At 36.4% G+C, this 25,163-nt stretch overlaps 1 protein-coding gene across 2 annotated transcripts in view; it reads left to right on the top strand.

Annotated features, from left to right (window-relative positions):
- The window catches only part of LOC114524887 (myoferlin-like), a 38,434-nt gene that overhangs the window by 4,399 nt on the left and 8,872 nt on the right, over nucleotides 1-25,163 (top strand). The window contains exons 1-46 of one of the 2 annotated variants that reach the window (XM_028546105.1): nucleotides 516-1,113; nucleotides 2,869-2,951; nucleotides 3,152-3,246; nucleotides 3,732-3,837; nucleotides 4,249-4,379; nucleotides 4,824-4,893; nucleotides 5,298-5,429; nucleotides 5,853-5,915; nucleotides 6,905-6,955; nucleotides 7,127-7,157; nucleotides 7,243-7,307; nucleotides 7,876-7,932; nucleotides 8,381-8,431; nucleotides 8,963-9,009; nucleotides 9,310-9,392; nucleotides 9,719-9,753; nucleotides 10,133-10,186; nucleotides 10,449-10,517; nucleotides 10,602-10,645; nucleotides 10,886-10,962; nucleotides 11,811-11,911; nucleotides 12,044-12,157; nucleotides 12,642-12,741; nucleotides 13,291-13,493; nucleotides 13,670-13,764; nucleotides 14,058-14,139; nucleotides 14,228-14,335; nucleotides 14,721-14,876; nucleotides 15,861-16,004; nucleotides 16,713-16,793; nucleotides 17,230-17,309; nucleotides 17,835-17,952; nucleotides 18,392-18,521; nucleotides 19,135-19,274; nucleotides 19,607-19,792; nucleotides 20,204-20,252; nucleotides 20,566-20,643; nucleotides 20,790-20,971; nucleotides 21,296-21,442; nucleotides 21,614-21,712; nucleotides 22,165-22,323; nucleotides 22,492-22,657; nucleotides 23,276-23,379; nucleotides 24,249-24,338; nucleotides 24,503-24,631; nucleotides 24,992-25,120. In XM_028546105.1, the coding sequence (XP_028401906.1) occupies nucleotides 996-1,113; nucleotides 2,869-2,951; nucleotides 3,152-3,246; nucleotides 3,732-3,837; nucleotides 4,249-4,379; nucleotides 4,824-4,893; nucleotides 5,298-5,429; nucleotides 5,853-5,915; nucleotides 6,905-6,955; nucleotides 7,127-7,157; nucleotides 7,243-7,307; nucleotides 7,876-7,932; nucleotides 8,381-8,431; nucleotides 8,963-9,009; nucleotides 9,310-9,392; nucleotides 9,719-9,753; nucleotides 10,133-10,186; nucleotides 10,449-10,517; nucleotides 10,602-10,645; nucleotides 10,886-10,962; nucleotides 11,811-11,911; nucleotides 12,044-12,157; nucleotides 12,642-12,741; nucleotides 13,291-13,493; nucleotides 13,670-13,764; nucleotides 14,058-14,139; nucleotides 14,228-14,335; nucleotides 14,721-14,876; nucleotides 15,861-16,004; nucleotides 16,713-16,793; nucleotides 17,230-17,309; nucleotides 17,835-17,952; nucleotides 18,392-18,521; nucleotides 19,135-19,274; nucleotides 19,607-19,792; nucleotides 20,204-20,252; nucleotides 20,566-20,643; nucleotides 20,790-20,971; nucleotides 21,296-21,442; nucleotides 21,614-21,712; nucleotides 22,165-22,323; nucleotides 22,492-22,657; nucleotides 23,276-23,379; nucleotides 24,249-24,338; nucleotides 24,503-24,631; nucleotides 24,992-25,120 (4,632 nt within the window). In that variant the 5' untranslated portion in view covers nucleotides 516-995. Of the gene's footprint in view, nucleotides 1-515; nucleotides 1,114-2,868; nucleotides 2,952-3,151; nucleotides 3,247-3,731; nucleotides 3,838-4,248; nucleotides 4,380-4,823; nucleotides 4,894-5,297; nucleotides 5,430-5,852; nucleotides 5,916-6,904; nucleotides 6,956-7,126; nucleotides 7,158-7,242; nucleotides 7,308-7,875; nucleotides 7,933-8,380; nucleotides 8,432-8,962; nucleotides 9,010-9,309; nucleotides 9,393-9,718; nucleotides 9,754-10,132; nucleotides 10,187-10,448; nucleotides 10,518-10,601; nucleotides 10,646-10,885; nucleotides 10,963-11,810; nucleotides 11,912-12,043; nucleotides 12,158-12,641; nucleotides 12,742-13,290; nucleotides 13,494-13,669; nucleotides 13,765-14,057; nucleotides 14,140-14,227; nucleotides 14,336-14,720; nucleotides 14,877-15,860; nucleotides 16,005-16,712; nucleotides 16,794-17,229; nucleotides 17,310-17,834; nucleotides 17,953-18,391; nucleotides 18,522-19,134; nucleotides 19,275-19,606; nucleotides 19,793-20,203; nucleotides 20,253-20,565; nucleotides 20,644-20,789; nucleotides 20,972-21,295; nucleotides 21,443-21,613; nucleotides 21,713-22,164; nucleotides 22,324-22,491; nucleotides 22,658-23,275; nucleotides 23,380-24,248; nucleotides 24,339-24,502; nucleotides 24,632-24,991; nucleotides 25,121-25,163 lie in introns of those variants that run through there. The other variant, XM_028546113.1, reaches the window with a different exon arrangement.

Below are 25,163 nucleotides of genomic sequence, written 5' to 3' on the forward strand. Positions count from 1 at the left end.
GCCTTCGTAAAACCGGTCCCTGGTTTTTACTCGGGCTACCTGTGGTACCCAAGTTTAGGTTTCGCGATTATATATTTTTTTCGTGTCGCAGGCTTAGTCTTCCGCGCGGACAGTCGCATATTTACAGTGTATCAATATAGCTCAGTTTCAGTGCAGTGTATTTACCAGCTACATAGCGCGAATTAACGCCTACCGGGCGTCTTGTTATATATGAACAAAATTCGTCGTAATTCACACGTCATAATTCCTCTTAGTTCGTTGTTATGCGAAATCCGACATACGAAAACCGGTTATACCATTATGTTACGGATTTCGTGATTTGCGTTAGGTAAGGGGTGGCGGTTGAAGACTGGGTTCAAATACAAAATATTTCGTGCGCGTAATATCACGACAGTACCTGAAAACCGCATTACAAAAAATTACGACATGTATCAGTGAATCACCACGAATTGTGACGAATTATGTTATGTGAAAAGCAGCCTTTTATGCAGCAGCTTAAATGCCGAGTCGATCATGTTATATTTTGTATTGTATTTAATATGGCGCATCATTGTTTCCAACGTACATGCATAAACATTCTTTATAACTTCTAGTCGACCGAATTAATGACCCATGCATAAAGTACTCCGCGAAGCTTCTCTTTAAGTGCTACAGAGGCGTTTATATAATTCAGAAATACATTCTTTAAAACGCAGTTTTAAGGTTATTCAGAATAAAATACGTAATATATTTTTCATACTGAATTGGATAAACATTGAACAAGAATAAATTTGGTTTGAAATTTGAAATTTTGTTTGATCATAGACATAGTTAATTCTCATTCAGCTTATACTGCACGCGAGTTTTGAGTGGGTCTGCATGCAGTTATTTGCATATATTTATTACAGGTTCAACGGTGTGTAACGTCGGAACATGAACAAGGACACTTTATTTTCTGATTAGAAGCAACAAATTTTAAATTGAGTGTATATAGCGCTGCACACATCAGTAAAACCATGGCTGAAGAATCCTGCCTGGTCGTAAGTGAAATCGAACTTATAGAGGCACGTAAACCAGAGGGGACCAGTTCAGAGCGCAAGCACAAAGGGCATTATGTGGTTGTCAACTTAAAAGGTTTGTGTATATTTTGAACGTATACCCACATGCAAGTTGCTCATTTTCTGTTCGTATTTGGTAGGGTTAAACATGCCATATATGTTGAAGGAAACCAATCATAAAAAATTCAAAGCGATTCGGTTTCGAAAAAACATTCAGTATAATTTTGAGTACATATGCTAGGTTCATATACTGTATACTGGGGTATTTCTGGATTATTCTAGCTGTCAAAGAAATTCCCAAGTCTTATAATTATACAATATTATTCCTTAATATCTACAAAATTATATCTCAAATCAAGGTATTCTGGATCGCCAAACGTCAATTGGAGCATGTTTATTAATTATATGCACAGTATAATGGTATATACGCAGATCATCTCGTAAATAAAAAGCTATATAAGCTCATAACAATGGGCATTATACATGTACATGCCCATATAATATATTATATTGACAAGCGGAAGTTTATTTTGGGTTAGAAAGAAAGGTTTTTGAATCCGCGAAGAGAACCCCATACAGTTAATTATTTCAGTCAAAAGTTTCAATTATAATGCACTCTAGAAATAGATTGTTTTTTGCACTTATCACTTCTACATGCAGTATTATGTATTTCAGTTACGCGTTTCAAAATACCTATAAGAGGGATTAGCGTAAGTAGATTGGCAGGGATTTAGGTTAGAATATAGGGCTAGTATATATATATAGAAGGTTTACGAATAGCAAGATTATTAATAGGTATATAGTAGGCTGAGTACTAAATAAGGAGGAAAATTTTAACTACACGGTGAAAGACACAGCTGACTGAATGCATGCAAATATTTTATAGCGGAACAATTGGCATATGCATGGACGGGTGGTTTGACACAAATAACCGGAGTTTTGTCCCCACGCATGAGTATACATTTTTTTTGTACGTTGTAAGCGCGCAGCAAGAAAAAAATCCAATAAAATCTTTAAATATATGTACATACAATGACACCGTCCCCGTGAATAAAATGGGTATCGAAAAGAAAGAAGGCCTAGTTTACTATACGTCTCATTTTGTTCGCATTGAACGAATTCAAAAATTGATAATGAGAGTTAGAGTAAATATTTTTTTTCGATAGACAAAGCATTTTATGCATTAATAACCACCGGCACAATGGACATCGCCGATGATGTTGAGTTTTTTATGCGAAGGTGTTTGAAGACGCTGCGTCCTAGTCGTATTGGAGCGATTAAATAATGTTTAATATACGAGTCTGAAGCGAATTATTGTTTAAGACTAACTTTCAGTCGAGGCAAGAAGATATATAGAACTTATAATTTTCATATCTCCATTATATGATTATAAAATCTCCCAATGGAATTGTGTATTTCGATGAAACATTTAACGTTTGTTTGATTACATTGCAATTTAGTCGGTGATGTCGGCTTCGTCGGTGTTGTCGGTGTTGTCGGCTTCGTCGGTGATGTCGGCTTCGTCGGTGATGTTGGCGTTTTACGAAGGCTTCTATTAAATTGTGTAACTCAAAAAGTGAATATTTTGAAGTGAATAAAACTTTACTTCTAATTGTGTAACTCACAAAGTGAATATTTTGAAGTGAATAAAACTTTACTTCTAATTGTGTAACTCACAAAGTGAATATTTTGAATATTAGCTAAGCGATTGCCTTTTTTGATACACCCTGAAAGGTAGATCATGTAGACAGCCCCTAGTGGTGTTCAGTCGCCAAACCATCCTCATACACACAGTCTGTGTGATAGCATGATTATTAATTAATATAAATAGGTAGAAAAGAGAAAACGGACGATCCGGGTACTCCAAGTTCTGTTGACGGTGATGAAGCAATGTTGTGCACAAAATGGGAAAAGGTATGCATGGAAGATATTTCACAATCTTTCTTCTCATCTGGCTTAATTAACCTTAATTCCCATAATTTATAACGTATATAACCTATCAATTTTTAATTAATGAATGCATGAGTGTAAGTTGAAAGTATTCTTATCCCTGCATGCAATGAAATAATTATATGAATTTTGCAAGAAAAAAAATGCGGATTTTTTTGGTTTAGCCATTAAAGATCTCTCTTGGCAAAGAAGAGCTTCAGCGTGGAGATGTCATCAAGGTTAAGATCTACCAACAAACAGGAAGATGGTCGCGTGACAGGTACGCGATATATTATTTGAATTATTAATAATAATAATATAATAATAATAATATATGAGGAGACTAAATAGCTTGCGTCCAAAGAGGAAATATTGAAACAGAGTTGGGATGTTGCTCGACTTTCGGAAAGCGTTTCTTGTAATTCTATACTTGTTTCTGCACACTTTCAACTCCAAAGCGGGCAAAGCGCAAGAACTAAAAATATAAATCACACGAAGTTCAGTCAGGGCAAGGAGATAGAACTTAATTTTCACAAGTTAACGATAGGTTAAATTGGCCTATTGATCTTATTTCAGGAAGCATGCGAAATGATGACTAGCGCTGACTTTGTTTTTTCAACAAAATACTCACACGAATTTCAGGCGAGGCGATAAAGTATATGCCGGAGCAGTATACCTTCAACGTCACGATGCCAAGTGTCAAATCCTGATTCCTTGCATTCATGCATGTACTATGTATAACTAGACAATATTTTCTTTTATAAGTCTCCTTGGAAAAGCTGAGCTTCCAGTAGAAGATTTGATCAACAAAAAAAGGACGAAAATACCTTATAAAGTGAATCTGCGCGATGGAGACAACCATCCAACAGAGGTAACTAAAGTTTTTGACCAGCAGTGTACCTCTATATATAACTCGGCATCGCTTTTAGTATTGTTCTAAAAGCATTGTTTAGCATTCATGACTGTATAAAAAAAGTTACTCGAGAAAGCGACAAAGGATCGAACATGCGCACTGTTAGCGATCATTGTCGATTAAGTTGCAACAATCAGGATAAGAATTCTAATGTTATAATATTATTCTAATATAATAAAGAATTCTAAAGTTTAAATTGGCATCAGATGAAGCTATCTGCAAATTGTTGAAAACGCTGCAAATTCAAAAAGTAACAAAAAACCCGCTATCTGGATAGCCTAACAGCCAGATTGAGTGAATTTATCCACTGTTACGCCGACATATGACAGATTTCAAGCATAATTTTTGATTGACAATGCTCGTTGTTAGGCTATATGCAAGTGCACTATGGAGAATATCTGTCCTGGAGCAGTTGTGAAAGACGATACCAACCAGATCAGCGCAACAGTTGAAACAAGCAATGTGGTATACGGCGAACAGCCTTTACCTCAGGCTACAGGGTAAAATAAGTACACTTCATATAAAATTCATACGAATTCGTATTTTCGATGTTGCAGTGGTGGAATGGTGACAGTTCAGACGTAATTGTAATTCTAATTATTATACTGGTTATCTAATGAAACTTCGAATGACTATAATGGAACAGGTGTTGCAAAATGTGGTTACAAATTAAAAATTACAACTTGTTACGTTCATAAACACTTAGTTCTCGTGACTGTGACTTGTCAACGCGTTTTGCATAATTATATAACTATTGCAAACTATGATTATCTCCATCATCCTTTCAGCACTCACACTGTAACTAACACGGTTTGAGTGAGGGGCTTCTTTAAAATGCATTATTTTCTATCATACAACGTTACAGAAATTCAGTAGTCCCCTGCGTTTGTAGTAAATTTAGCATATGCATTGAATTGTTAACCAGCCTTGCATTTCATTTAAAGGCGATCCCAATTTGCTGCAATGGGAATCCATAGAAAAATTTCTTTTCCTGAAAAACAACGCGATTTTCAGGTTGGTATACTACTATAGCATCCACAACATTCGGCGAATGGGAGAATACTTCCCTGTGGTATATATATATATATATATACACCCGTTTGCAAAAACGTTGGCCGCAGATAGATATATAGATAGATACCCGAAATCTAATTAGAATTGCATATGTTGTGTAATATGATTGAAATCCCATGCAAATGTATTCATATGCAATTCTAATTAGACTTCGAGTATCTATCTATCTATCTATCTGCGGCCAACGTTTTTGCAAATGGGTGTATATATATATATATATATATATATATATATATATATATATATATATATATTTTTTTTTTTTTTTTTTAAACGCGATTTCCTTTGTTACCACATTTTTTCTTCATGCCTTAATTTTAATCTTTCATGAAACTAAACTTCAGATCCGTATAAAAGTCGACGAAGGACGCCATATATTCGGGCGCGACATTAATCCTGTAGTAAGAGTTACAGTGGGTGGCGTAAAGAAACAAACAAAAGTTAAACACACAACCAACCAGCCCTATTACAATCAGGTAATGATTTACGATGAATGGATCAATCTATATACTTAAGCTGGATAGATAGGTTATTCAATGCGAATTGCAACGATTGGATATGGCAACTAATTGTGGTTTCAGTTTTCTATCACAGAAAAACGATCGATACTTATACTGAAACTCAATAATTCGCATAAAGGTATATGCGTTCACTTACTTTTCAACGAATTATTGAGTATTCGGTATAAGTATAAAATCGTTTTTAAAATTGTACAATTATATTAGTTAAAATAATATAAAAGTACTATTTGTACACTTTTGTTTATTGTCGTGTGATCAACCTTTGATTTCTCTTTAACGAGATGTGCACACATTATTCACTGTCATTTGACGTATTCGAGCAGCAGTTTCGACAGAATTACCTCATCTATTCTTAATTTACATGTTTTTCATTTGTAGACGTTTTCGTTCAACTTTCACACCAATTTCCATGAATTATTCGAACAAAGCATCAGATTTGAGGTAAGTACCGCATTCATTAAGTTTTAGCTCACGAGATTATCTTCGCCAGCAAATTTGTGTCAGCATTGAGCTTCTAAAGGAGTATTTACCTTATGTTATGTATATAACTGCAGAACTTTTTAAATTTTCCATATTTTCCGATCCTGTAGTTCTCCACTCATCGCCCGATCTACTCTTGTTGGTTGATTTTTGCGATGAGCTTGTGAGAGCCTTAAGTGTACACTAAAATAGGTCAAACTTTGCTGATTTAAACATATTATACATTTACCCGTTACTGGCTCATTTGACACCGCGGAAATTGGTAGACTTAGCCGTAATTCTCAATACTTAGACTTTAAATTCGGCAAGCTAAAAGATTTATAAATACTCAACAAAATATCTCTTGCACAAAAGATTTGAAGCTTGCACACGGCAAAAACAAATCATCTGAAAATGTCTCAAAATGGCCATTTTACGGTGGCAGATGCATACGAAGAGCCTTCAAAAGTTTCCAAAACCGATATTGGAAGAAAAATTGAACTTGTTCTCAACTTATTTGATAGTATTTTCTTTGACAGCAGTTTCTGAATACTAGGATTCAAATGTGAGCAACTGATGAGATATTTGACTTCCAACACCAATTTCTGCGGTGTCGGCTCATTTGGTTTTGAAGACGAATTCCAACTCAGACATTCCAGTAATATATCAGTTCACGTACGCGATGATATATACTAGACATCTCAGTTTTTTTCACTTTTTTGTGTAACAAATTGTTTTTATTTCACAAGAAATGATAGACATGATGAAAGATTTCCAATAATGTAAAGTTCAATTTAGCTTATATTAATCAGTTCAGGAAGGCATGAATCGCCATCTCATCTAGTGCATTGTATAGTCAGATTCGAGTGATCATAAAAATGAGTTCAATGAAAACTGTGGGTTTCTCAGTATTCCGCATTAATGTAGACCTATTATGATACCTTTGACAACAGTCGCACATTTATCTATAGGTGTTTGACTCACGACGTCTTCGCAGTAAATCTTTGATCGGTTATTACAAGGTATTTGTGTACTTCCAATTTATTCTGTTTTTTTTTGTAACGTGTGCAGGTGCGGCGTAATTAATACCCAAGTATCATGCCCATACTCAGGGCATGGGTGTCACCAACCTATCGTTATGATTTTGAATTTGCTCGGAATAATTTGGTAACCTGTTTTCTATTCATCCCTAGTGCGATGTTCGTGAAGTGTACAATTTTGAGGGTATGGAATATTCAAGCAAGTCCTACTTTTTAAAAGGGTTTCCATCACAGTACGGTTTTGAACATAAGACACTTATCATTTTCAGGTCATATTGTTCTCCGGAAATGGATTGTATTGGCTGAACCACGAGAAAATGAAAGAATTATGCAGGTCCATATATTGTTTTGTTATACTAACGCTATCTTGTCCATTCCGGTGCGCGCATCTAAATTATGATCATATGCAGAGTGATTAACCATGCAACCTTTCAATATATTGATATATATTTGATAGTTTTTAAAACTAAAAACATTTCATCTCCAGCACTTTTGTTTTCACACTGATGACGAACGTCATGCATGCATTCGATATAAATGCGGTTAATCTTTTACATCTTTGTAATCACTCATATCGAGGCTAAAGACATTGAATATGGCAGAATAAGCGTTCCCTTCGTTAAACGACAGAGATACGTCAGGATTCACCATGCGACCACTCTTGCTTGAAGCTTGGAATAATTTTGTGAAAAAATTAAAGAAAGAAGAGAAAGAAGAATTAATGATAACAAGTTTTCTCCATCCGATACGCGAAATTGCGTTCTGTTCGTCTATTTAAAATGCTGAATAAAACGAAATCGCATTTACTCAGCTTTTTTTTCCAAAGCCTAACTCTCACGTTGGCTTTGGCATAAGCCTGTTTTATGTGTCAATTAAAGTTTAAATTTTGGTTGATCATTTAGGGAGATAGCGTGATGAAAAAGAACGTACAGCCACAAGGAACCGATGGACATGCAGTTGTAAGAGTTGAAATGACATTTTTTGTGTTATTATATAGACTGTCGTTACTTCAGAGAAAAATTAAAATATTAATAGGCTAATCAGGCGTATATTACTTACTGTTGCCTGACTTGCCTCTATGAGATTGCGAATCCTGGGAGGACTCACCTGGCAATTCCTGGAGGGACGGATTATTTTGGATCAAGGGGATGAATTTCGTGACCCCCTAACTTTTTGATAGTCATTTCTCTTATGATTTCAGATATGCACCTAGACCCAACATTTTGTGGTTCCCTCGGTCTCCCTGTTTTGCTTAAATAAAGTATTTCGTCTTAACTTGTCGAACCAAGCACTAGCGAACGCCCCCTCCTGCCCATTTTTCGAGACAGATTTGCGGCCTTGTCTCCATGAAAGTTTTTCAAATCTCTCTCCTCTCTATAATACTGAATACGCCCCTTTTTGTTTCAGGGTTTCCTCAAGGTTTCAATGTGTGTTCTGGAAGCTGGCATGTCTGCACCGGTAAGAACCTTAAGACCGTTTTCCACTTCAACCGTATCGTAGCAAAACGTAGCGTATCTCATTGTTTTAAAGTCATTAGTTCTGGTCGAATACCTCGGAAACAAAGAAATACGCTACGTTACGTTACGATAGGGTTGAAGTGGAGAACATGCAGGCCTTATATTCATGTAAGAAGCATTATCTCGCACCTGCATGCACGCGGTGATCATATGAAACTATCCATCGAACTAATATAACGGCCGCTTTGTGAACTCGTGCATTCGTGATATGCTATAATCTACTTCTGCATGCACGCAAAATTAATCTAGAAAAGAACGCCATTGATTGCCTAACAAGTGTAAAGAGTATAAGCTTACACAACAGTCCCGCTTTGTGGAGGCGATAGGCAAACCGTGCAAGAAGTCCAGCGCAAAATACTTTAAACTGAACATTTCAAAATACGTTACGATGCGAATTTGTAAAACACTTTGTTATGTCATGTATTTTTATATTATGTCATGGATTAATTATTAGTCGTTTTCTCATTATCAGAGTCTGGAAAATCTACAAGGTTCACCAGATCAGGACGACATCGAAAGGTATGCTAATGCAGGTGGAAATGTTTCATCACATTCTGATAAATACAACCAGAAGATCACTACTCGCAAATGTATTTTGTGCCGTAGAAAATGCCAACAATACACACAAATGTAAACTTTTTGTCGGTCAGCCTATATATACAGAAGTTTTCTAAAATTTTTGTCAGTAATTAGCAAACCAGGTTAATTGAAATAAGAAGTTGATCGTCCATGGAATAGTTCGAACGTATGTCAATCATATAGTTCCTGGTATCCTAACCCAAATATTTCTTAACATTCTTTTTTTCCATATACCTGTAGTAACCTGTTGCAATTTCCCGGAGTTTCATTATCCCCTGCAGTTTTTACGTTGAAAGTTTACAAAGCAGTCGACATACCGCAGAGTAAGACCTTCAACCTTTTTTAAATTGCTGTAATGCATGCATCTTCACGTAAGACAAAAAATTCACCAAAATGGCTTTTTGGAGATTGAAACGTTTTTCTGAAGTTAGAAATGAAAATTCAATTAGAATCGAGAATAGGTACACGTGTTTAAAAATGAATTAATTTTGTAACAAACATCCTAGTTCTTTTTATTGGATGATTAATTTTTAAAACCTTGGTTAATAGTTTTTTTCCAGGTCATAAACATAAGATAAGGATTATAGAATTGGTATTAATGTTATAAGCTCTTCTTCTGCATATTATAATTTAAATTCCGTTTGTTTAGTGGATCATGAGAATTTATTGAACCGTCTCAGAAGAGTGAGTACCGCATTGCATGTGACATTTCTGAAAACACAGCACTCAGTCTGTTACATACAGCCGCTTTCAGTAAACTTACTACTTCACTAAATTTATTCACACAAAACAGCTTTGTACGTGGTCGAGTTCATGCAGAGGACTATTAGTTTAGAGTTTCTCCGAATCAGATTGAGTAATGACAACTACTGCATGGATTTGGAGATGTAGAGAAAACAGTTACAGAAAGCGTGCACCGTTTTGGGTCTCATTGTCTTCCGGGCAATTATTATACATGGTCTACATATATAAGGCAACTTTTATGGTCTCTTTCCGCAAAAAAATATCAAAAAATTACAAAACCAAACCAGTACTGATTTACCTCTCCGTACATCTCTTATAGAAGAAGAAAGATTGTGCCGATCCTTACTGCATTTTCAGCTTTGCAGGAATGCAGGTAATTTTTCTCCAGTTTCTTTGTGCAGCTGCATGTGCATGAGACGTTTCTTAAACTTCCTATGAATCACATAATACTCATATTCAATACCCTGCAATTTATTCCAAATTCGACAATGTCTTACACGTATTAAGATCGGAATACCTTGGTATATATATGCTCTAGTAATCTAAAGTATATATAACGACATGTGAAGTCAGTGTCGGATGCATGAAATGGCTTATCGCTTTCTCTAATAAACATGACGAATCTTATTTTGAAGGCAAAAAGTAGTATCAAGTATGATTCCAGAAGTCCACTCTTTAACGAACAATTAAATATTTCTTTCAAAGTAAGTTTATACAAACCGACATTGTGAAGATTAGTGCTAATAAGAGCATACCAAATTGCTGTAATTGTTTCTTCCATAATCTAGTATCCCTCCGTTTGTGATAAACTGAAAATCCAACTTCTGGACAGGTGAGTAAAACCCACTAAAAATTAAGGGTTGTAAAAATTAAACCCAAAGTTAGGCATACATGCTGAAATATAACTCCCTATGTATACAGCCATGCATCATCACACAATTTGATCGTTTTATAATGACTTGCTTGCCAGGCCTGTATATCTTCTTTTCATTTAAACGATTTCATTGAACTTATTCAGTGAATTTTCCTTCAAAATTCCACCTATTTTCTCATACACATTTTTCTTTATTAGTGATGTTGGGACCGCGGATGATTATATCGGCACCATCTACTTGCCTGTATCACATATATCAGGAATGGAAGGGAATGGTAAATTATGCGGAATATATACACATAACAGTTCCTTGTTCGTTCAGTTCCTCGTTCAGTTCTGGAACTGAACTGCAATATGTCAGCATGCATGCATGCATGGAAAAATATTTTTTGTGCACGCCCCGATCAGTTAATTGGGGTGTGGTGTTACTATGCTTTTATCTAAGCCTGCGGTATCGCGATCGTGCTGACTAAGGCCCCGTCCACACTAATGCGTTTTCGTTTGAAAACGGAGACATTTTAATGCGTTTTGGCAATCCGTCCACACTAAAACGACCGAAAACGATGAGCGTTTTCATCAAAAACGCATTGATTTGAAAACGCTTTTAAAAGTGGAGCCAAATGAAAACGCATACGTATCGTTTTAGTGTGGACGGTCAAAAACGCTACGAAAACGGAGTCATAAAAACGATACGTAATATTTCCCCAAAAATCAAACATGGCGGATCCAAACATGCTATTGCTTGGCAACTTAGTTGCATGTTTGCAGCTAATTCTCTTATTAATTAACGCTACGAAAACGCTAGTGTGGACGCAATCGATGCGTTTTTGAACAAGCGAAAAACGAGACATATCAAAACGCATTAGTGTGGACAAGGCCTAAGCTACGCATACGTCCCTGACGCATCCATTTGCGACCGTAGGGGATGCGCCTCGTATAACATTTGAAACAAGCGTACGAATGCATGAACGACACCATCAACCACTGAGGCCAACTGCTCTTAATACTTTGTGTCAATGTATCGGACTTAACTTGCTGACTTCCTAAAATCAATGACTTGACTATATGTAGAAACATCGTAATTGATGGCCATTGTTTAAAAAAAGAATAATATGTGTTACAGAATTTTTGCCAACTTTTGGACCATGTTTTGTTAATATGTATGGCTCGCCGAGGGAATACTCAGATTGGCCAAACAAACACGAAGACTTGGATAAAGGCATTGTGAGTTGAAGTGATATTTAATGTACTTTTCCCATGCATATATATAATAAAACCAAACGCCATTACATTGGGGTTCTCCAAAACCATAAGAGCTAACTCTTTTAACCGCAATTTTTTCAACATTTTATTCAGGGCGAAGGTGCTGCATATCGTGGTCGGGTTTTGGTGGAATTACAAACTAAACTAGACGTCAGCAATGGTCTCAAAGTCGAACCAATTAGTAGTTTCGACATGGTTCGTGCCCGGGTAGGCGAAAAACCCACTTTGAATATCTCGTTTAAATAGGCATAATATTTCCATCTAAGGTCACTGTGTTATAATGCTGCGTTTGGGGTAAAGTCTGTACTGCTGTAATTGCTCTTTCCTATGTTGTTGATTGCTAAGATTTGCATTAATTGTAAAGGAACGTTTCCAACCAAAAAAAATTTCCTCGGGACATTTCTCTGAGTGGAAATGTACTTTGCGAGTTACAACTAAAGGCCATGTTACACAGTGCAATTTTTCTTGCAACTTACAATGCAATTGTACTTTTGAGGGATGTAAATGAGTGAAGAGTCTTCAAAATGTAAGTGTAAAAAACGCCATGGATTGTAATAAAGACAAAAGTTCGGTAGTTGCCAAATTTACGTCTCTCAAAAGAAGAATTGCATTGCAAGTTGCAAGAAAAATTCGACCGTGTAACAGGGCCTTAAGAAAGATTTTCACATTATGCTATTCTCGATTTTCTTAGCCTTATATGGGAACAAAGAAATTCCGTCTCCTTGCTGTATTTCTCGAGGCGACAATGTTGGCGGTGGAGGACTCTCAAGTGGAGTTTGAAATGAGCATTGGTGAGAATTCACGTCAAAATTACCTTTATCCAGATCTACACCGTGGTCCGTATCCCATAGGAGACAGAATGCTACTATGAAAAAAATTGATGTTAGGCAAGAACGTAAAGCCGGAAGCCCGTCTTTCAATCTCCTTTTATCCACTAAATAGTAAGATAAAATTAACTCCTAGGGATTTAAGGAGAACAATTATAAAACATAAATCAATTTCCATGTGACAACTAAACCAGTTGTCTCAAATTTAATAAGACGATGTTTCCACTGTGGGAGAAAAAAATTTTGGAAAATCGAAACAAAATAAATAACTCTTATAAGACGAATTACTATTGCTTCCTCAAATCATAAGAAAACATCACAATGTCTGTTCTTTTTCTAAACCTAACATAGCGCCGAGAAAACTCCATGATGATAAATAATCACCATAAAATTCTAAACTTTCCATGCACGGGTGTCCTTAGCTATAATTACTAAAATCACCCATAAACTAGCAAATTTAGGTTCCTTCATAAGATAATTTAGATAAGGAAATATATGAATTATGCTTTCTAGGCAATTACGGAAACAAATTGGACGACTCGGTGAGTCCACGTCCATCAAGCACTACACCTACTAATCCAGTGTTCGACGGAGGAAAGTACTATTATCTACCATGGGGAAATTCAAAACCTTACGTCAGGATTGACTGTGAGTGGGAAGATGTCTGTTTCCGTCTGGGTGCATTGAACAAATTACTAAGAATGGCCAGGAAATTGGTAAGATTAAACAAAAGAAGAGTTAAGTAGTAGTGCATCAACATGAGTCATAACTCATGAGTCAAAAGCCCTTGCCAAAGATGATGAACAAATTCGGGCCCCGTCGAAATTCTTCCGGTCTTCTGTAAACGGACTAAAATGTTGATTTATTATCTTGATTTATCTAATCGGCACAGGAACAGCGAATCAACGAGCTGAAATCATGTGCAAGCACACAAGAGAAAGAACAGAAAATTTTAGAGACAGTTGACGCTCTTATTGATGACTGCGGGTAAGCTTGTTTACCTTTCCATTATAGGTTGTTTTTTAAGAACGATGTCATGACGTAATAGGTGAATTACAAAGTCGGTACGTTAACACGGTGGCTATCAGCCAATCAGAGCTGCTCTGTGAATTCTTTTAAATAAATTAAAAATACCTGATATTACATGCCTATCAAAATTTGCCTTTAAATATTCGCCTGTATGCATTCTGGTAAAATGTAGCTACGTCAGATTTTTTTGGTAGACTGGTAGTCGTGACTTTACCAAGGTTAGATAAATATTTTTTAAATCTTAATTGTAGATCCTTGCCAAAACTTGATCCAGAAAAGTCTAAATTGACCAGACTAGATCAACAGATGTTTGAGAAAAGAAAGGCTGTCCTGGTGCGGTAGTCAGTTTTGTGTCTGCTTGAAATTACAATTTTGTACCCTATATTTCGAAGCAATTTGACTTTTCCCTTTTTAATTTCAGGACTCGGTCGAGGCAGAGTGTGAAAAGTTGAAAACGAACCTCGACGAATCATGTCCAATTGAAATCCTTGAAAGTTTACTAAAGAGAATTCAACTGATTGCAGTCGAGGTACAAGATATTAAGAAACAACCGCTTTATCGAAGGGAAATATCACATTAGCTTGTAGTTTATTTTTTTGTCTGTGATATGCCTACCTTTTTTGTGTCTGAGATATGTCCGTATTGAATTGAACTGGTTTCTTTTGAAAAGATAGAAAGAGGCGCTATTAAATTAAACATTTCGGAATTAAAAAATCTGAGATGACGACGCAGGATTTTAACATCGTAGCTATAGAACAGGTTCTCTTTCATCAATTCACCATGCAGTCAATAAAACAATGAAAGATGGCATTGTGTTTCACGTTTATCAGACTAGTCAGAGGCATGCTTATTAGAAATTTCATGGTTAAAGAGAGGCTGACGACATTCGTTGACAGTGTTGTCATAATTTTCAGCCCCAGAACAGCATACCCGACATTATAATTTGGATGATAAAAGCAGAAAGAGAGCGTGTCGCGTATTGTCGCATCCCGGCCAACGAACTGCTGTTCCGTGAAGATGAAAGCGAACGTGGAGAGAAATGCGGGAAGACAATTGACGTTAATCTAAAGGTTTGTGATATCAGCATTATCTTTTGTCACCGAGACCGTCCTTTTCTATAATGTCACGTACCTTTTCTGTTACTTCACCACGTTTCTTATGCACTCATATCACGACCCATTACTGCATTACTGACTCTTTTACAATCATGGATTGGATCCATCTCGAAGAAAAAGATTAGCCGATTGTTGGCCATCTTCAAATGAGGAAGATGATACTTATCTACTTGCGTTACTATCGATCGATTAATCGATCGAGTGTAAAGAATACGATAAGAATTCTGAGAATTGCTGAGTTTCATCAGCTTTTCTAATCCATTATTATTACTTCAATTACAAAGGATAAGCGCTACGAAATTGTAATTGGTTTACTTAAGTGAGACTTCTATTTTCTTTCCTTTCGAAAAAGCTCGTCAAACGGCAGTGAAACATATTCAAAAGACTATTTTGGTTTATGATCTATTGCATGGTCTTTTTTGAATTGTGGTAGCGTGTTCGACATGCATGACGGGGAATTATGATGGAACCTTTGTTCAACGAATTTTCAAATATGTAAAATTTAATTTATTAATTGTATCATGTTGATTGTGTGATTTGTGTCGACCAGACTGCCACTAACATCGCCTTCTAAATGTAACAAATCTATCTGCCATTACCGCACCATTTTCATTTCCAAAAAGAATTTCCCCTTAAGTCCTGTTACGTGGTGCAACTTTTCTTGCAACTTGAAATGTAATTCTACGTCTAAGAGATGTAAAGAGTCTTGCAGAAGAAAAGTGCACGAAGTGTAATAAACACAAAAGTTTCGTTGTTCCAAATATACATCTCTCAAAAGTAGAATTGCATTGCAAGTTGCAAGAAAAATTGTACCGTGTAACAGGGCCTTAAGGGGATAGCTAAATTTTCTTCTACGAAAGTAGTAAATGGTATAAAAGCTTTCGCAATGGCGTCACAAACTGTTTCAACATGGTTTGATGTTTTTCAACTTTTTCATAGTTTCCGGGCAACGAAAAGAGCAATCACAAATCAAATTTTGCCGCAATACTACGACTTATGATATGGTTTGGCCGCGAGGTGCATCAGGTAGAATGGAAAGAGCTGGAGAAAACTGGCGGTCAACTGTCGTTGTTTGCAGAAACGGTAAGCACGACGTCATGTGATTCTGTTCAGTACGTTTTCAGGATTAAACTAAACGTGCGCTGATTGTAACACAGCGTAACTTCATATGCCGATTGAATCGCCGTTGTTTGGGTTGCCGATAAAAACTGCTTGGTATGTGTAGTAACAGCATATAGCTACATTTTAGGCATGAATTGTAGTAACAAGGAGCTTTTAGTGTTCTTAACTCGAAAAGTCTTTCTCTCTGAACTCGAGCAACGTAGCTATCGTTCTTGTTCTCATGCAGGAACAGGCTTAGGAAATGACTAATCCAGCCTAGAATTTCTTACATGCATTTATTTTTTACCGAGTTATTTTTTTAAAAACAGGTGAGGTATACAAAAATTTCGCTTGACTGTATTTCAAATTTCAAAATCGCTGTCAAAATCTCACTCCTGCACTCAAACTCATTGAGGGGAAATCTCAGTATAATTATCTTCTCATACCGTTTCCATCCATGACGTTTTTCTTAATTTTCACTCAGAGTGAGCTTTTTTAATACAGGCGTACATAGACCAGAGACGATCAATTGAAAACTTGTTTCAGTTTATATAGCAACAGTGCGAAGATTTTATGCGATGTAGCGACAATTATGCTGCTTTTAAAGTACGCCGGTTAAGGGAAAAAGTAGAAAAACGATCGCTGATCGATCTAGTTGACATTGAAAATGATTATTTTACGTGATTTTAGTATGAAAATCAGACCTGTTATGGGCTAAAATGGAGCAGCAGCAACCTAAGTCGTCCTGCATTTTCCAATTCAAACGGAACGGTACGTTACGAAGGTTACCCACCTTCCTTATTTTCTGTAGTATCGTATAGTATAACGTCCCCGCTTTTCAAATTGCAGTTGCAAGTGCATCGAGACAAGTTGCAGTGTCATAACATTTCCAACTTTAACCTGTCTCGCATTGATTTTAAATGATCACGATATAAACCAAAAGGCCCTAGGCAGCATTCAGTCAAGATGATGGTTTATCCAGGCTGTTTGCCCATCTCACATGTCATTGCAACTTTGCAAACTTTCTATTTCGAAAATAGTGCATCGGGAGTTGCACATGCATCCACACGAAATACGTCGTGTTAGTGCACGTAAACATCGTATAAAATTATTCATTTATTCTAATCCTTCTTCACCTGCATTTTCTTTTTGTTTGAGAGATACTATATTGACATCATTGAGATAAGTTGCTTCTCCATTTATGTAGCTTTCCTTACCCAAAGAAAGGTTTACGGCGCCTGAAGGATGGCAATTTAAAGGCGACTGGGAAACTTATTCCGAGTTAAGGTCTGGTGAAATATTATGTATTGTATGACAAAAATATATATATATATATATATATATATATATATATATATATATATATATATATATATATATATATATAGCTGTTAACAATCCACTTCCATTGAGTATGTTCAATTCAGTAAATGCCACTTCTTAAGGCTGATACCAATTATTATCAACAGTTTCAAAGAGAAGAGAATATACCCAAAATAGCATTCGACAGACTGCATGTACTGTTTTCTCTTTAACTGGCTAAAATCTCGTAAAAAGGACCGAGTAGTGGATTAAAATATAAAACCTAAAAATGAATTCCCCGTATGTACATTTCTTATGCACCAGTAATTTAAATAACTTCTGAATTTACGACCTTTATTTAAAGAAGAGACCTTAAATGTTGCGACCTCGCAGCCGACTTGACTAAACGTCTAAGCTTCCCTACATGGACTCGTGGAGTATGCTATTGTTTCGTAAAAACATGCTTAATATGTGGCTGTTATTGTATGTTAATTATCCCAAATATTTCAGCACTCAATTCAAGGATAGTGGTTGCAAAACATTCGTTGAAGACGTGTTCGAAAACGAATATCGATATGTTCCCGGGGGTGTGTGGCAGGAAAACACTTCCAAAAAATGGACGGATAGAGTGAGTACATAAAAATAAATTACGGAATTTCGATGATCCTATACCTTTGCTTTAAGGTTTCTCACATTAACAGACATTACCTTATCTTGGATTTGTATGAAATTATTATGTGAATTTGTTTATTGGCTGTGTACGCAGCTCAAAACCCACAACTTGTTCCTGGTTTATGAGAACAGGATGAAATGTGTGACGTCATTGTATGATGTCATAGATGTTCACCACCATGAGTGAAATCATAACTCATAGTTACAGTTATAAGTCAAAACCCTTTTTTGAATATATCTATTTCTTCCTGGTGGAATAGACTTCTACACAGAAAATGTAGTCAGGTTAATACTATTCGTTGTAAATTATCGATTTTCTGAAGTAGAAGGGGGTGGCAATATACTTATCTCTCTAAGTAACAATGCCTTTGCTTCCTTTTTATTAATAAAAATAGTTCGGAAACCTGAAATTGGATAACCACAAGGACCCAATAAAAGACAAAGATCAGATTCAGCCCAAAAAGGGATGGAAATGGGTGCAGAGAAAATGGATGACTGATGAGGATCGCGCTGTCGACAGCAATGGTTTGTAGATAAATTTACAATCACACCATGCACAAGCTTACAGTCTGCATGGCTTACCATTCACTTTGATTATGGTGAGCATTCAGCAAACATGAAATAATACGTTTCCTTATTTGGCTTGAAGTTTTCTAAACTCGCAATTATAAAGGAATATGGAAAATTCTGAACTCTTCTGCCGTGTCATAATCATCTCATATATAATACTCCTGGGGCCGGCTGTTCAAAATCCGGTTAGCATAACCCTGGATTAAAGCAAATATTTACATTATTTTTTTAATCGCTTGTTTACAACCTAAGTTGATACTATTTTTTTCATAATATTTTCTGGACCGATAGAAGTCATATTTTCTTAAAGTTTTAAAACAAACAGTGATTCCGAAGCACATAAACTTAAAAATTGAATTAAAATTGAACCCAAGGTTAAACTAGCTTTGAGCTGCTGACCCCTGGATTACGGTGTAAAAAAGAAAGAAAAGAAATATTCTGGTCATTTCCAAAGCTTTGATTTGAAGTGAAATCATCCCAGCGTCCAATGGCTGGATGACTGGATCGGACCAATGATCTTTGGAGTTGACAAATTTGCACATCTGCAATGTATAGTACTTTTTTAAAGGTTGGGAATACACAGTTGATGCTTCGTACGGATCTACGGATTACGAGGCCACGGAGAAAAAATTTCATTTTTGTCGGCGTAAACGATGGATAAGGGAACGTGTCGTTATTGATTCTGCGGAAGACAGAAGAGAATTAAAGGTAAATTACGCACGTTTTCAAAATGTCGCTACGATTTGTACGAAAGTATATTCTCAAAGCTTCTAAATGGGTATATTTTTATTGCAAAGCTTACGGTCTGTTAGCGTTAACCTGGATATTTTTAGCTGAATTAATTGTCTCGATCTTGAACTCTCTCAAAGAAACTGGAAATATTTCTTGGTCACACTTAATTTCCTAATCACATGCAGGCTTGAGTTTTTGATTACACAAAGAATTAGCGATACCAAGAGTACATCCACAGATCTATTGCGATTGATTCTCGATCTTAGCTTATCGTTTAAGTTCTGTTAACGAGATTTTATAAATTTTAGCCTGTAAACCAAGATGGATGGGAATATGCATTGACGTTTAAATCGAGGTTTCACGCACAAGAAAAGCCGCTTTACATCGTCCGTAGAAAACGGCTTCGTAAAATGTTGATTAAAGAAAAATCAACATCCGCAGGGAAATCCGCAGCAGATCCAGTTTTTATATTGGAGAATAAGGCCAAAGAAAAGGTAAATATGAACGCTATAACCATGCGTGCATTAATTGAAATGGTCTTATTATCCAAGTCAAAACACTGGTTATCTTGAAACGAGGATTTTTCGCAAGTGTTTCAAGGATTTTTCCGCAATTTCTATAATAAAGCTATTTAATCATAAAAGTACTCCAAATATCAAAATGTCAATCATGCAAAGGTATCTGAACAAAACAACTCGGATGGGGTTGAGTTTTTAATAACTGACAGCATAATATTTCCAGCCGATTGGTGATTTTTTAAAATACACAAAAGCCCGCGGAAAGGTTTAGATATGAGAAGTGAATGCGTTGTCATTTTCTATAGATTTCAAGCAGATCGACTTCATGCCTAATAGTAATAATGACACCAACCATGCGGTTTAAACTTCATGATCTCTCTCTTGCAGGATGGAGAGCCTGTGCTTGTAGCTCCAAGTATTTTCTTGTCCTTTAAAGGTAATATCTCGTAATATTGTTAATAATTATCCTCTTCCCAACCTTCGTGTTCACATTTCCAATGTTTTGAATGAGCAATATGCAGCCGTACTTCGCATGATACGCACTTTACTAGACCAGGCTAACTTACATATTCCACACATGCAGATATTTATTAAATACAAAATGAGTTTCTCGCTTTAAATCATGCACCTACAACCTAGCTGTTTCCTTTCTTCAATATCTTTGGAGGTATATATTTAGCCTCCCTTAAGGGAAGACAAGAGTACCTATAAGACTACTATAAAAGCTGTAACCTTTTGAACACTTTTAGATCCACTTATTTGTCAGCTACGAGCATACATTTTCCAAGGAAGGAATCTTTTGCCTTCGGATCCTGACGGATTAGCAGGTGGTTTGAGATATATTATTATACTCGAAAGTATATCACTATACGTATTTAGGAGTCAGTGGTGCTTTTTTCATAGTGAAGTGATACATTGAGATTTTGCTTTACAGAGAAGTTCCGTAGATGAAAAACTTCATTGACCATTTCAGATCCATTTGTGCGTTTATCGTTTGGCATTCGCAGTGCAAAGTCGAAGAAAATAAAAAAGAAACTAAATCCGACCTGGAATCAAATGTTGGTTTTGGAAAGCGTTCCGATATATGGTCACCCAGAACAGATTATCGAGAATCCGCCCGATGTTGTACTGGAACTTTTTGATTGGGATCCTGTCGTAAGATAATTATTTGTAAAATACAAATTTATTAATATCGCACTATCGCTATTAAATGGATACATTTTCATTTGGTTGATTTCCATACCAATCGTGGTTTGCTACCGCGTACGACTTCTTTCGATTTCTTTCCCCTTTATTTTCCCCTAAAGCAATAGACACTTCCCGAATTTTTTTTCGGGCAATAAAAACCATCCCACAAACAATAGACAACATTGCCCGCCTCGTTTCCAAGCTATTGTTTTGTGTGCACTCAAGCAAATTCGGGAAGTGTCTATTCGGCTTGCTTCTTAATGTAATATTTAATATTTTTATTCGTTTTAGGGCAAAAATGAATTTCTTGGTCGAGTTCAAGTGGAACCAAAAGTTCTTCAAGATGATTCGGAAGAAAAGACACAATTATCTTGGCTTGGTGTGTACAAGGGCTCGAGCAAATGTGGAGATGTTCTAGCCGGATTCGAACTTTATTTAGTAAGTAGTATACATTCGTTTGAATCAGTGAAGAGTCTTAATTTAGTGATTTTATTGCAATACTGAGTTTTGTATTGCAATTCTTCCCAAGTTTTATCTAAACCCCCTTCAGTTTTTCGAAATCCTGTAGAACGATATACTTACGTTAACTTATTTCTTCTGTTATCTCAGGATGAAAAACATTTAGCACCACTCCCAGTTCCGGACGACAGTGGACTGTTTTCAATCCCTGATGGTATTAAACCGGAAACTGAAAGAAAAGCAGTTGAGGTATTTCATATGGTCTATTCCCCCAAGCGATTACAAACAGTTTATTCTAATGTATTTTGGAGGGAAGCGATCCTATAAGCGTTCAATTTATATAATTACATCATTAACGGCTGTACACTTGGCCAACTTTTGTTCCAATTTCAGGAGGGGAGGTCTTTAAAGGAATGAAAATTAGTGAATTGTCATGAATGCTCTGTGTATTAGATACTAGAACATCTGCAACTTCTCTACCCAATCACATCTATTAATAGGTGGATGAGAGAACATGTGTCCATACGAAAAACGATTGACTGCATGTGTGAACTCGCCTGTAGGCCTTTAATTAAAGTTCTCTCAGTATATACAATCATTTCGGTATACGTCTTTATATGATATCATATCTCATGCATGACAGGTGCTGAAAGAATATTTGACTTGCATCATGCATGGTATTACTTATATTTTACGTATAGGTTTTATGCTGGGGATTGAGAAATTTGCGACGTTTTCGCTGGATGAAAGTGAAATCGCCGAGGATAGAGATCGAAATTTGTAACAAAATTGAGAAAAAATCTGTTTCGAATGATTGCAACTACAACTTCGAAGGCGATCGTGTGCTGTGTTTCGACGTGGTACGTTTTTTTTACGATGCTATGATTATGAGTATCATAAAACTGCGTTGTGACATTTTGAACCTCCTGTGAACATGCACTAATCTAAGACACTTAATTTCTTTCGCAAAACTATGTTTTTGTTATAAGAATACAATCTTACAGTCACCGCTCACCATTTCTCCTTAGAATCTTCCCAATGACGCCATTTACTTGCCGGCTATCACGATTCAGTTGAAATCTGGTAGTCACCAGTCCCCAATTGGTATATGCGTGGTAAAAAATCTTCACGAGTTTCAAAGGAAAAGAGACGAACAACCTTTGTCCATGCTTTTTGATGAAGAGAATCCGTCTGGTATGATGATCATTTTAATGCTTTATTCATCAACTCAGTTTGTAATACGGAACAAATATTTAGCCTTTTCATCGCTCTGATTTGCATTCCAAAATTCCAATTGTGCACGATGAACACAATCTGTTTCAATTCTACGTTGTAGAATCAACTTTTAAATGTCAGCAATATTTCTACTTTCTTGCTTCGTGTATTTCTTTACAATCGCATGTATGTATGGTGTGTGTGCAGTGGAGATCGTAAGCCCCGTTTACACTACACTCAATTTACTGGCACGGCTCGGCTAAAATGGGTACCCGCACCATTTTTATCCGTGCCAATAAATTGAGTGTAGTGTAAATGGGGCTATCATAATAATATTCGTGTTAATAAGCCATGCGTTTTTTTGCTGTTCATGTGAGCGAACTTTGTTGAGTGATTTATGTCACGAAAAATCTTTGGTTCCAACGATATGAATTCAAAAATTCTGCAGCAAGTCTGCTCTTTACCTTATAATCGACTAATCTCGAGCAATTAGCTTGCTCCCTGCTGTCAGTCAAGTTCACTGCCTGGCCAGCCCAGCCGGATCATGTATTTAAATGCCTTAGTGCGAGCATTAATGACTCTTCCTCTAATAAATAGAACCTACAAACCTTAGTAGTAGCCCTTCTGATGAAGACGGTACTATAAGTATCACTGTAGACAGTGGATCCGATAGCAATGGAGAAGCAAGGAAAAAAGCTAAGGTAAAAGAAATATTAGCGGATAAATATAACAGACATGGCAAAATATTTTTTATATTTTTGCTCAAGATTTAAACACACAAATAAAGCTTTGCACACTATTCTCCCCTGCTTGGTTTTTTTATCCGTAGACAGTCGGGCACATCTTTGATTTCGTCACAAGGTTATATAATGTTAAATTAGAGGGCTTTTCATCGATGCATAGCAGTGTAGACGTCAAGTACATGGTTTGTTTCAGTGCGGGATGACTAGATTCGAATACTCCATAGTACCATTTTGTTTCATTTTTAGTACCATTTAGTACCACATAGTACCATTTTTTCTCATTTTTTATATTTGCAAACTCCTAAATTGAACCAGTAACGATACATTTTGGTTAGTTATTTGGGTTATTTGAGGGTCAGGTTCATTTACTGTGTACTTTTCGTTCATAAGAATTTGAACGTTTGGTGGATGGTTGTTAAGGAAGTGCCCGAGCATCAAATATGTGCCCGACTGTCTGCGGAAAATAAAATGCGCTTCGCCGCTCTACATTCACCCCACCCGATTTTTCTCTGCAGTTGTCTTCTCGTTATTCACCTCCAGACGTTTTTTCCCACCACTTTACTTTCACACTCGTTTTCATACGACTCTACCCCCCCCCCCCACATGTTCTCGCAGATTCTTATCTCCACAGTCATTTGTTTCCTCGCGGTTTAGTCCAATTCGTCTTACGTGATTTGGCCTTGTGTTCAACAAATTAACTATTTTTTTAACCCGTCGGTCCAGGTTTGCTCTAGTTTGAAAAACATCACTTCGCTTCAGTTCGCAGGAGCACTTAAAGTTCGTATAAAGCACGCCATGCCTATAACATCCAAATTTTCATTTCATAGGCGTCGAAAAAAAAAGAAAAGAAATGTGATGATATGGCTTGGTGGTCAAAATATGATGCCGCCAAAACCGGAGAGGAAAACCAATTGACGGTTTTTTAACAACTCTTTTTTATGGACCAAATATCCTAGCATTGAAATCAAGAACTATATTGTAGACTATTGATTTCATATCACCTTCTGTTCTGGTGCATGAGTTGATAATATGTGTAATATAATAAAATATGATTACGTTGAATTTTTTTTGTGTTACACAGATATATCCGAATACTTTAGAAGAAGAATACGACTACTTTCAAGACCACATTAAGACGTTCTATTTTCGAAGAGGAAAAATGCAATCTGCTGATGAAGACGACGAGGACAGCATTGTTGGTGAATTTAAAGTAAGAAATTGTTATAAAATTTAGCGTTCGTTGAGTGTAAACAAAAACATGTTCAATGTCGCACTGTCAAGTGGGTTTTTCTAGCCCATTTTCTGTTGCTTTTGTCACATGCCCTCTACCGTATGCTCTTATACGTTCCATTCAACCCACACATACATTTTTTGTAGACGGTTGGAGAGGAGAAGTTAACTTGGGGTTATTTTACCGCATATATGTTTAAATTATACCATTCAATTTCTGTAACCCAATCACGCTAGTTTATAATTTTATATTGTTTTTGACAAGTTACGCCGCGTTGCTAAATCACAATTAGCCAGTCCTAGCCTAAATTTAACCCTGCTTCGTGACGCGCATTTTCAGGGAGCTTTGGCAATTTATAACCTACCAGACGACTACCATGAGAAGTCGTTACGTCCACGAATATTTAAAGAACAGAAGCTGCAGCAAATGTTCCCTACTCGCTGTATTGTGCGGGTCTACGTCGTGAAGGTAAGTCCTGAAGTCTTTTTTACCAAACGTTCTTCAGTCGCTA

This window comes from Dendronephthya gigantea, unplaced genomic scaffold (assembly GCF_004324835.1).
Source record: "Dendronephthya gigantea isolate DGI-Jeju-01 unplaced genomic scaffold, DenGig_1.0 000001F, whole genome shotgun sequence".
In the NCBI taxonomy this organism is placed as follows: domain Eukaryota; kingdom Metazoa; phylum Cnidaria; class Anthozoa; order Malacalcyonacea; family Nephtheidae; genus Dendronephthya; species Dendronephthya gigantea.